Genomic DNA, 12267 nt, shown 5'->3' on the forward strand with positions numbered 1-12267 from the left:
TGTTAAAATTAGTCACATTCTTTACATTCACATACGGTATCACAAATTGTTCCAGTTTGACAAGATGGCAACAGCATATTTTGGAGATGTGTCTTCCATTTTAGTTGTGGACAGTCCAAATGTGGTACATACTCGATTTTAACATGAATTCAACATACTTTTTAGGTTGTACATTTTAGTTTGCTGCAGAGTTGTTATATCATCCCGTTCTAATTTAGCCTGCTATACATGTCTGCTCTAGCATTTTACTCTCTTAACTAGTGACTTCCCTGCCTGTGCACAGGTGTCATTAAGTGTCTACGGCCAGACAACTTGTTTGGTGTAGTGCTCAGAAATTATGTATACAAACCTTCCTCATGAATCAGTCTGCCTTTGAGTGAAAAGTGCATCAAAATTGCCACAGTAGCTCCTGAGAGTAGCCTTCACATACTAATAGAAAAACACTATAAAGGACATGTGTAGATAGAGGCACCCTAGATTATATTTGTTTTTCCCACACAACCTGAAAATCACATCACTGTATGTGGGGCAATAATGTTTCCCCCATTCTTGTAGCACTGATTGTTGTACCCTATATTATTCCCCTTTCAGCTGTCCATGTTTGTAGGATCTTTATGTGATTATCATAACCAGCTTTCCGTAATAATGTGCCATTAAGCCCTGAGGTACTGCAAAAGCTTTTATTTTGGTCAGAGGTAGTTGAGAGCCACACCTTACTTGATTCCCACAACTGTACAAAGGTACAGCGAAAGTGAAGGCTATGCATGGAAATCAGGATCAATCCTGAGAATTGCAAATTGGCAACAAATGACCACTTCTTATGACTTCGAGTTTTTTGCAACCATCACACCACCACCATTGAAGTGTGAAATCAAATTCACGAAATTCAGCAGGTTCTGTTAATGAGAGAAACATTAGGGGTAGACTGAAAGGAGGTAATCTTCAATTCAGATGACCTGCTACAGGTCCAGAACTGACCACAGAGCATCACAAAACTCAACTATATTTCACAAGGGGAAAATGCTGAGTTGCAGATAAGCACAACAAAAAGATTCTCACAATTATAATTATAGCTTTTGGACATTAAGGCCTTTGTCAGACACACACACACACACACACACACACACACACACACACACACAACTGCAGCCTCAGGCCACAACTGAAACCGCGCTGCGAGCAGCAGCACCAGTGCATAATGGGAGGTGACTGGTGGGGGTAAGGAGGAGGCTGGGGTAGGGAGAGGGAGAAATAGTATGGTGGGGATGGCGGACAGTGAAGTGCTGCAGTTTAGACAAAGGGGGGAGAGGTGGGGGGGGGGGGGGGGGGGGAAGTATCAGAAAAGGAGAGAAATAAAGACTAGGTGTGGTGGAGAAATAGTGGTTGTGTAGTGCTGGAATGGAAACATGGGAACAGGGAAGGGGCTGGATGGTTGAGGACAGTGACTAATGAAGGTTGATGCCAGGAGGGTAGTGACAGTACTGGAGTAGATGGTGGTAGGAGGATGTATGGGACAGGTCGTGCAACTTGGTCTATTACAGAGGTATGAATCGTGATGTAAGGGATTGGGAGCAGGGGTTCTGTAAGGATGGACGAATATATTGTGTAGGTTCAGTGGATGGCGGAATATCATTGTAGGAGGGGTGCGTAGGTAGTGGGCAGGACATCTCTCATTTCAGGGCACAACGAGAGGTAATCGAAACTCTGGCAGAGAATGTAATTCAGTTGCTCCAGTCCTGGGTGGTACTGAGTTACAAGGGGAATGATCCTCTGTGACCGGATGGTTGGGACTTTAGGAGTTGGTGGGAGACTGGAAAGATAAGGCATGGGAGGTTTGTTTTTGCACAAGGTTGGATGGATAATAATGCTCAGTGAAGGCTTCAGTGAGATCCTTGTTATATTCCGAGAGGGACTGCTCATCACTGCAGATGTGAAGACTGCGGGTGGCTAGGCTCTACAGATGGGACTTCTTGGTATGGAATCGGTGGCGGCTGTCGAAGTGGAAGTATTGATGGTGGTTAGTAGGTTTGATATGGATGGAGGTACTGATGTAGCCATCTTTGAGGTGGAGGTCAACATCTAGGAAGGTGGCTTGTTGGGTTGAGTAGGACAAGGTGAAGCAAATGGGGGAGAAGTAGTTGAGGTTCTGGAGGAATGTGGATAGGGTGTCCTCACCTTTGATACTGGTAGCAAAGATGTCGTCAATAAATCGGTAAAAGGCGAGGGGTTTAGAATTCTGCGTTTTTAGGAAGCATTCCTCTAGCTGCCCCATGAATAGGTTGGGATAGGATGGTGCCATGCAGGTACCCATAGCCATACCCCGAGTTGTTTTGTAGGTAAAGCCTTCAAAGGAGAAGTAATTGTGGGGTAGGATATAGTTGATCATGGAGACTAGTAATCCATAGGGCAGTAAGAAAGGTAGTCTTCATAGCAGTAATGCCATGGGCATTAGGAATGTTAGTGTACAGTGAGGTGGCATCAATAGTGACAAGCAGGGCACCATATGGTAAAGGGACAGGAAGAATGGAGAGACAGTGTTGTAAATGGTTGGTATCTTTTATATAAGAGGATAAGTTCCGGGTAATAGGTTGAAGGTGTTGGTCTACGAAAGCAGAGATTCTGCACATTCCTACCTTCTGCAGGCTTCCTAAAGTCCATAAACCTAACCACCCAGGATGCCCCATTGAGGCTGGTTACTGTCTGCGCACTGAGAGAATTGTTACTCTCATAGTCAAATACCTTCAACCTATTACCCGGAACCTACCCTCCTATATAAAAGATACCAACCATTTCCTTCACTGACTCGTCGCAGTTCCTGTCCCTTTACCACACAGTGCCCTGCTCATCACTATTGATACCGCCTCCCTGTACACTAACATTCCTAATGCTCATGGCCTTACTGCTATTGAACTCTACCTTTCTCAATGCCCTATAGATTCCAAACCAACAACCTTCTTCCGAGTCACTATGACCAACTATATCCTCACCCACAATTACTTCTCCATTGAAGGCATTACCTACAAACAAAACCCAGGGTACAGCTAAGAGCATACACATGGCAACATCCTATCCCAACCTATCCATGGGTCATCTAGAGGAATCCTTCCTAAAAACTCTGAATCCTAAACCCCTCATGTGGTTCAGATACATTGATGACATCTTTGCTATCTGGATTGAAGGTGAAGACACCCTATCCACATTCCTCCAAAACTTCAACAACTTCTCCCCCATTTGCTTCATCTGGTCATACTCAACCCAACAAGCCACCTTTCTAGATGTTGACCTCCACCTCAAAGATGGCTACATTAGTACCTCCGTCCATATCAAACCTACTAACCAGCAACAATACCTCCACTTTGATAGCTGCCACCCATTCCATACCAAGAAGTCCCTCTGGTACAGCCTAACCACCCATTGTGGTCACATCTGCAGTGAAGAGCAGTTCCTCTCAAAATACACTGAGGATCTCACTGAAGCCTTCACTGAGCATGATTATCCTCCCTTGTACAAAAACGAATCTCCCATGCCTTATCTTTCCAGTCTCCCACCACATACCAAAGTCTCATTGTCCGGCCACAGAGGAGCATTCCCCTCATAACTCGGTACCACCCAGGACTGGAGCAACTTAATTACATTCTCTGCCAGGGTTTCAATTACTTCTTGTTGTGCCCTGAAATGAAAAGTGTCGTGCTCACTGTTCTTTCCACCCCTCCTACAGTGGTATTCCACCATCCACCGAACCTACACAATATACTCGTCCATCCTTACACAACCCCTGCTCCCAATCCCTTACCTCATGGTTGCATACCTCTGTAATAGATCGAGATGCACGACCTGTCCCATACATCCTCCCACCACCACCACCACCACCACCACCACCACCACCACCACCTACTTGAGTGTGATCACTAACATCACATATCTCATTAAAGGCAGGGTTACCTGTGAAGCCAGTCATGTGATTTACAAGCTAAACTGCAACCATGTGCTGCACTCTATGTAGGTATGACAACTAATGAGCTGTCTGTCTGCATGAATGGCCACCGACAAACTGTGGCCAAAAAACAAGTGGTCCACCCTGTTGCTGAACTCGCTGCCAAACACGATATCCTTCATTTCAATCACTACTTCACTGCCTGTGCCATATGGATCTCTCCCACCAACACCACCTTTTCTGAATTGCGCAGATAGGAGCTTTCCCTGCAATGCATTCTACATTCACATAACCGTCGAATTCACATAACTGTCGGTGCGCAGGGTAGCCATGTGGTCTGAGGCATCTTGTCCTCCCTCGTGTGGGTGTGTGTGTGTGTGTGTGGGTGTGTGGGTGTGTGTGTGTGTGTGGGTGTGTGGGTGTGTGGGTGTGTGGGTGTGTGGGTGTGTGGGTGTGTGTGTGTGTGTGGGTGTGGGTGTGTGGGTGGGTGTGTGGGTGGGTGTGGGTGTGTGTTGTCCTTAGCATAAGTTAGTTTGAGTTAGATTAAGTAGTGTGTAAGCCTAGGGACTGATGACCTCAGCAATTTGGTCCCATAGTCCTTATCACAAATTTCCATTTTCCGCAACCGTCCTGGCCTCAATCGTCATTAGTCACTGTCCTCAGCCATCCAGCCCCCTCCCTGTTCCCATTCCAGCACTACACAGGTGTCATTTCATCACCACACACAGTGTTTTTATTTCTCTCCTTTTCCGCTTCTTCCCCCCCCCCCCCCCTCCCTCCCTCTTCCCTGCCCTCCGTCTAAACTGCAGCACTTTACTATCCGCCATCCCCACCATACTCTCTCTTCCTCTCCTCGCCCCAGCCTCCTCCAGAACCCCCCCCCCCCCCCTCCAGTCGCCTCTCCCATCATGCACTGGTGCTGCTGCCCGCAGTGTGGTTTCAGTTGCTTAAGACTGCAGTCGTGTGTGTGTGTGTGTGTGTGTGTGTGTGTGTGTGTGTGTGTGTGTGTTTTGACAAAAAAGGCTTTAATGGCCAAAAGCTATAATTATAATTATGAGAACCTTTTTGTTGTGCCTATCTGTGACTCAGCATCTCTGCTATATGGTGAATAGCAACATTCCTTCTCTAATATTGTTACATTCCATCCTGGATTTTCCATTATTTGATTTTCATGAGGGAAAATTACAGCTGGAGAGTACAACAATGGGAGCTGTTGTTCACTGAGAGCCGTGATTTGGCTTGTGATTTGCTGACGGTAGAGAGAGAGTCAGGAGAAGACCTGTAGGAAGGCATTCGCCTTGTACATTCTCAACCAGGATGCCCCCTCAGGATGGTTCTCTGGTTGTGTAGGCAGGAATCAGTACGGCTGCAAGGATGGTTTTTTCTTTGTGGAACATGGGAGCCCTGCAGCACATGTGGAGAAAATCCTTTTGGAGCATGTTGTGCATTTGGTTGTTTTACACTAATACATGATAATGTATTCCCACCTGTTGCGAGAATTGTGCAAGATTTCTTTGATGAAATGGAGATGTGTGCTATGGCTTGGCCTGCTCAAAGCCTTGATTTCAATCCTTTCGAGCATGTATGGGACCAGCTGGAGCAAAGAGCCATCAGCACTGTTCTGATACCCTACAGAATCAACAGTAGGCACTCATGAAATAACTGGGAGATGATTCCTTAAGATGACATTTCAGCATTAATCCAGAGCATGCTTGAAAGGTTGGAGGGCATGATTAGTGCCAGAAGAGGTAATACACACCTTTGAAGGTTCAAAGAAAGGTCTGTGAAATGAATTGTGAAGTATAGAAAACCAAAACAAAAGTGCATTACCTTCAAGAGCTTCCTCAAAATTTTCTTGAAGTGTGAATCTATTCATGTTACACACTTTTTTGTATAATTGTTTCTTTTTTTTCCATTTTCTTTTCATCGTTAGACACCTAGATGGGGGCCATATCATAACATGTTATCATAAAATATTAGTGTCATAAATGTGTCTGGATTTTTAAAGTTAAGAATTAAAATAAAATTTTTAAGGGATCCAAGTATTGCATTTTTCATGCCAGAATGGGTGTAGGCCCCCCCCCCCCTCCCCCCCCATTAACCACGGACCTTGCCGTTGGTGGGGAGGCTTGCGTGCCTCAGCGATACAGATGGCCGTACCGTAGGTGCAACCACAACGGAGGGGTATCTGTTGAGAGGCCAGACAAACATGTGGTTCCTGAAGAGGGGTAGCAGTCTTTTCAGTAGTTGCAGGGGCAACAGTCTGGATGATTGACTGATCTGGCCTTGCAACATTAACCAAAACAGTCTTGCTGTGCTGGTACTGCGAACGGCTGAAAGCAAGGGGAAACTACAGTCGTAATTTTTTCCGAAGTCATGCAGCTTTACTGTATGATTAAATGATGATGGCGTCCTCTTGGGTAAAATATTCCGGAGGTAAAATAGTCCCCCATTCGGATCTCCGGGCAGGGACTACTCAGGAGGGTGTCGTTATCAGGAGAAAGAAAACTGGCGTTCTACGGATCGGAGCATGGAATGTCAGATCACTTAATCGGGCAGGTAGGTTGGAAAATTTAAAAAGGGAAATGGATAGGTTAAAGTTAGATATGGTGGGAATTAGTGAAGTTCAGTGGCAGGAGGAACAAGACTTTTGGTCAGGTGACTACAGGGTTATAAACACAAAATCAAATAGGGGTAATGCAGGAGTAGGTTTAATAATGAATAAAACAATAGGAGTGCGGGTAAGCTTTTACAAGCAGCACAGCAAACTATTGTTGTGGCCAAGATAGACTCAAAGCCCATGCCTACTACAGTAGTACAAGTTTATATGCCAACTAGCTCTGCAGATGATGAAGAAATTGATGAAATGTATGATGAGATAAAAGAAATTATTCAAGTAGTGAAGGGTGACAAAAATTTAATAGTCATGGGTGACTGGAATTCTTCAGTAGGAAAAGAGAGAGAAGGAAACATAGTAGGTGATTATGGATTGGGGCTATGAAATGAAAGAGGAAGCCTCCTGGTAGAATTTTGCACAGAGCATAACTTAATCATAGCTAACACTTGGTTCAAGAATCATAAAAGAAGGTTGTATACATGGAAGAATCCTGGAGATACTAAAAGGTATCAGATAGATTATATAATGGTAAGACAGAGTTTTAGGAATCAGGTTTTAAATTGTAGGACATTTCCAGGGGGAGATGTGGACTATGACCACAATCTATTGGTTATGGCCTGTAGGTTAAAACTGAAGAAACTGCAAAGGACATGGGATCTGGATAAGCTGAAAGAACCAGAGGTTGTACAGAGTTTCAAGGAGAGCATAAGGGAACAATTGACAGGAATGGGGGAAAGAAACACAGTAGAAGAAGAATGGGTAGCTCTGAGGGATGAAGTATTGAAGGCAGCAGAGGATAAAGTATTGAAGGCAGCAGAGGATAAAGTAGTGAAGGCAGCAGAGGATAAAGTAGTGAAGGCAGCAGAGGATAAAGTAGTGAAGGCAGCAGAGGATAAAGTAGTGAAGGCAGCAGAGGATAAAGTAGTGAAGGCAGCAGAGGATAAAGTAGTGAAGGCAGCAGAGGTTAAAGTAGGTAAAAAGATGAGGGCTGCTAGAAATCCTTGGGTAACAGAAGAAATATTGAATTGAATTTAATTGATGAAAGGAGAAAATATAAAAATGCAGTAAATGAAGCAGGCAAAAAGGAATACAAACGTCTCGAAAATGAGATCGACAGGAAGTGCAAAATGGCTAAGCAGGGATGGCTAGAGGACAAATGTAAGGATGTAGAAGCTTATCTCACTAGGGGTAAGATAGATACTGCCTACAGGAAAATTAAAGAGACCTTTGGAGAGAAGAGAACCACGTGTATGAATATCAAGAGCTCAGATGGCAACCCAGTTCTAAGCAAAGAAGGGAAGGCAGAAAGGTGGAAGGAGTATATAGAAGGTTTATACAAGGGCGATGTACTTCAGGACAATATTATGGAAATGGAAGAGGTTGTAGATGAAGATGAAATGGGAGATAAGATACTGCGTGAAGAGTTTGACAGAGCACTAAAAGACCTGAGTCGAAACAAAGCCCCCGGAGTAGACAACATTCCATTAGAAGTACTGACGGCCTTGGGAGAGCCAGTCATGACAAAACTCTACCAGCTGGTGAGCAAGATGTATGAGACAGGCGAAATACCCTCAGACTTCAAGAAGAATATAGTAATTCCAATCCCAAAGAAAGCAGGTGCTGACAGATGTGAAAATTACCGAACTATCAGTTTAATAAGTCACAGCTTCAAAATACTAACGCGAATTCTTTACAGACGAATGGAAAAACTGGTAGATGCGGACCTCGGGGAGGATCAGTTTTAGAAGAAAGATTAAGAAAAGGCAAACCTACGTTTCTAGCATTTGTAGACTTGGAGAAAGCTTTTGACAATGTTGACTGGAATACTCTCTTTCAAATTCTAAAGGTGGCAGGGGTAAAATACAGGGAGCGAAAGGCTATTTACAATTTGTACAGAAACCAGATGGCAGTAATAAGAGTCGAGGGGCATGAAAGGGAAGCAGTGGTTGGGAAAGGAATGAGACAGGGTTGTAGCCTCTCCCTGATGTTATTCAATCTGTATATTGAGCAAGCAGTAAAGGAAACAAAAGAAAAATTTGGAGTAGGTATTAAAATTCATGGAGAAGAAGTAAAAACTTTGAGGTTTGCCAGTGACATGGTAATTCTGTCAGAGATGGCAAAGGACTTGGAAGAGCAGTTGAATGGAATGGACAGTGTCTTGAAAGGAGGGTATAAGATGAACATCAACAAAAGCAAAACGAGGATAATGGGATGTAGTCAAATCAAATCGGGTGATGCTGAGGGAATTAGATTAGGACATGAGAAACTTAAAGTAGTAAAGGAGTTTTGCTATTTGGGGAGCAAAATAACTAATGATGGACGAAGTAGAGAGGATATAAAATGTAGACTGGCAATGGCAAGGAAAGCGTTTCTGAAGAAGAGAAATTTGTTAACATCGAATATAGATTTATGTATCAGGAAGTCATTTCTGAAAGTATTTGTTTGGAGTGTAGCCATGTATGGAAGTGAAACATGGACGATAACTAGTTTGGACAAGAAGAGAATAGAAGCTTTCTAAATGTGGTGCTACAGAAGAATGCTAAAGATAAGGTGGATAGATCACGTAAATAATGAGGAGGTTTTGAATAGGATTGGGGAGAAGAGAAGTTTGACAAGAAGAAGGGATTGGTTGGTAGGACATGTTTTGAGGCATGAAGGGATCACAAACTTAGCATTGGAGGGCAGTGTGGAGGGTAAAAATCGTAGAGGGAGACCAAGAGATGAATACACTAAGCAGATTCAGAAGGATGTAGGTTGCAGTAGGTACTGGGAGATGAAGAAGCTTGCACAGGATAGAGTAGCATGGAGAGCTGCATCAAACCAGTCTCAGGACTGAAGACAACAACAACAACAACAACAACAACAACTTATTTGAAACTCCTACATTTTTTATCATTTTAACTGCACTCATCTAATGTTTTGTTGTGTTTTTTTTCCCCTTCAATACACACACTGAAGCCTAAGATGTGAAGTGCTTAAAACAAATGCTGTAGGATTCACTTTTTCCTGTAAGAGTATATTGAAGTAATATGAAAAGGAAAGTTGCCACTAACCATATAGCGGAGAAGCTGAGTCGAAGATAGGCCCAGCAAGAAGCCTGTCACAAATAAGAAGCTTTCGGCCAGTGAGGACCTTCGTTAAAAATAGAGGACAGCCAATGTGGCTTCAGTTGCCAGAGACTGCAGTCATGTGTCTGGAAGCTGCGTTTGCATTTGTGTGTGTGTGTGTGTGTGTGTGTGTGTGTGTGTGTGTGTGTGTGTGTGTGTCGTCTAGTTTTGACAAATGCTTCACTGGCCAAAAACTTCATATTTGTGACAGTCTTTTTGTTGAGCCTATCTACAACTCGGCATTCCACTATATGCTAAGTGGTAACTTTCCTTTTCATAATATTATTGCATTCCATCCTGGATTTTCCATTATTTAGTATTTTGAAAAAGTTATTTCCAAAGTTTTAACATGACTATAAACCTACTACCAATGAAATTATATTTCAGGAATTGGAATACTGTCAGGCCGTGGTCCTTTCAGTAACTGATGAAGTAGGTATCCGTACAATAATGGATCAGTTGATGGAATCAACTCGATCAGATAAAGTTGAAGTACGCCGTTCATCTGTGACACTACTGTGTGCGTTTTGTCGGCACACGCATGCTGATTATTCCCAGTATGTTCCACAGTTGCTACGTGGCCTTATTCATCTTTTCACTGATTCCAATAAAGAAGTTCTTCAGATGGCATGGGAAGCTCTGAATGCTGTTACAAAGGTAAGAAAGACTGGACTCATGAGTTTTCACTTTTAGTATTTTTTGATTTCACATAGTTAATTGTTTTCCTTCCTTTGCTTCCCCCTTCATTGTAACAGTTGAAATTATTACCCATCCACTGTTTTTACTTTTGCGTTATATTAAAAATAATGGAAAGCAATACATTATTATTTTTGTAGATCTACACTACTGGCCATTAAAATTGCTATACCACGAAGATGATGTGCTACAGACTCGAAATTTATCCGACACAAAGAATATACTGTGATATGCAAATGATTAGCTTTTCAGAGCATTCACGCAAGGTTGGGGCCAGTGGCGGCACCTACAACGTGCTGAATGAGGAAATTTTCCAACAGATTTTTCATACACAAACAGCAGTTGACCAGCGTGGCCTGGTGAAACGTTGTTGTGATGCCTCTTGTAAGGAGGAGAAATGCCTACCATCACATTTACGACTTTGATAAAGGTCGGATTGTAGCCTATCGCGATGGCGGTGTATCGTATCGCCACATTGCTGCTTGCGTTGGTCGAGATCCAATGACTGTTAGTAGAATATGGAATCGGTGGGTTCAGGAGGGTAATACAGAATGCCGTGCTGGTTTCCAACGGCCTCGTATCACTAGCAATCGAGATGACAGGCATCTTACCCGCTTGGCTGTAACGGATCGTGCAGCCACATCTCGATCCCTGAGTCAACAGATGGGGATGTTTGCAAGACAACAACCATCTGCACAAACAGTTAGGCGACGTTTGCAGCAGCATGGACTATCAGCTCGGAGACCATGGCTGTGGTTAGCCTTGATGCTGCATCACAAACAGGAGCACCTGTGATGGTATACTCAACGACGAACCTGGGTGCACGAATGGTAAAACGTCTTCCCCCCCCCCCCCCCCCCCCCCCTCCAGATGAATCCAGGTTCTGTTTACAGTATCATGACGGTCGCATCTGTGTTCGGCAACATCGCTGTGAACGCGCATTGGAAACGTGTATTCGCATTGACGGCACTTTGAACAGTGGACGTTACATTTCAGATGTATTACAACCCGTGGCTCTACCCTTCATTCGATCCCTGCGAAATTCTATATTTCATTCAGTAGGATCATGCACGACCTCATGTTGCACGTCCTGTACAGGCCTTTCTGGATACAGAAAATGTTTGAATGCTGCTCTGGCCAGCACATTCTCCAGATCTCTCACCAATTGAAAATGTCTGGTCAATGGTGACCGAGCAACTGGCTCGTCACAATACACCAGTCACTACTCTTGATGACCTGTGGTATTGTGTTGAAACTGCATGGGCAGCTATACCTGTACATGCCATCCAAGCTCTGTTTCACTCAATGCCCAGGCCTATCAAGACCGTTATTACGGCCAGAGGTGGTTGTTCTGGGTACTGATTTCTCAGGATCTATGCACCCAAATTGCGTGAAAATGTAATCACATGTCAGTTCTAGTATAATATATTCGTTCAATGAATGCCCGTTTATCATCTGCATTTCTTCTTGGTGTAGCTATTTTAATGGCCAGTAGTGTATATGAAACTATGAAATGATTACATCTCATACTTCAACTTAATTGAATAAAGATGTAATTTAGATGTTACTACTTCATGGGGGGAAGATTGCTTTTCCAGATGGCTGACATATTTCCAGATTGCAGCTTGACTTGCTAAAAAAGAAATAATAAAAATAGATGAAGAGTTGTATTGATAATAATTAGTATTTATTGCAATACTTTTGTGTAAATCGATAAATGCTGTTATGAATATACAAAAAATTAGGATTAATGTTTTTATATTGTTCTAAAAAATGAAAGTTTGTTTCACAGACCTTGGATCCAACACAGCAAACAGCCCATGTGGGAGATATAAGGCAAGCTGTAAGATTTGCTGTAAGTGACTTAAAGGGTCAAGAACTGCTGCCTGGATTTTGTCTTCCAAAGGTTGGTA

General features: G+C 43.3%; 1 protein-coding gene across 1 annotated transcript in view; it reads left to right on the forward strand.

The window, feature by feature from the left end:
• LOC126273901 (eIF-2-alpha kinase activator GCN1) overlaps positions 1–12267 on the forward strand; it is a 225651-nt gene that overhangs the window by 186141 nt on the left and 27243 nt on the right. The window contains exons 33-34 of the mRNA XM_049977066.1: positions 10046–10315; positions 12147–12260. Of these exons, the coding sequence (XP_049833023.1) occupies positions 10046–10315; positions 12147–12260 (384 nt within the window). The remainder of the gene's footprint in view (positions 1–10045; positions 10316–12146; positions 12261–12267) is intronic.

This window comes from Schistocerca gregaria, chromosome 1 (assembly GCF_023897955.1).
Source record: "Schistocerca gregaria isolate iqSchGreg1 chromosome 1, iqSchGreg1.2, whole genome shotgun sequence".
In the NCBI taxonomy this organism is placed as follows: Eukaryota; Metazoa; Arthropoda; class Insecta; order Orthoptera; family Acrididae; genus Schistocerca; species Schistocerca gregaria.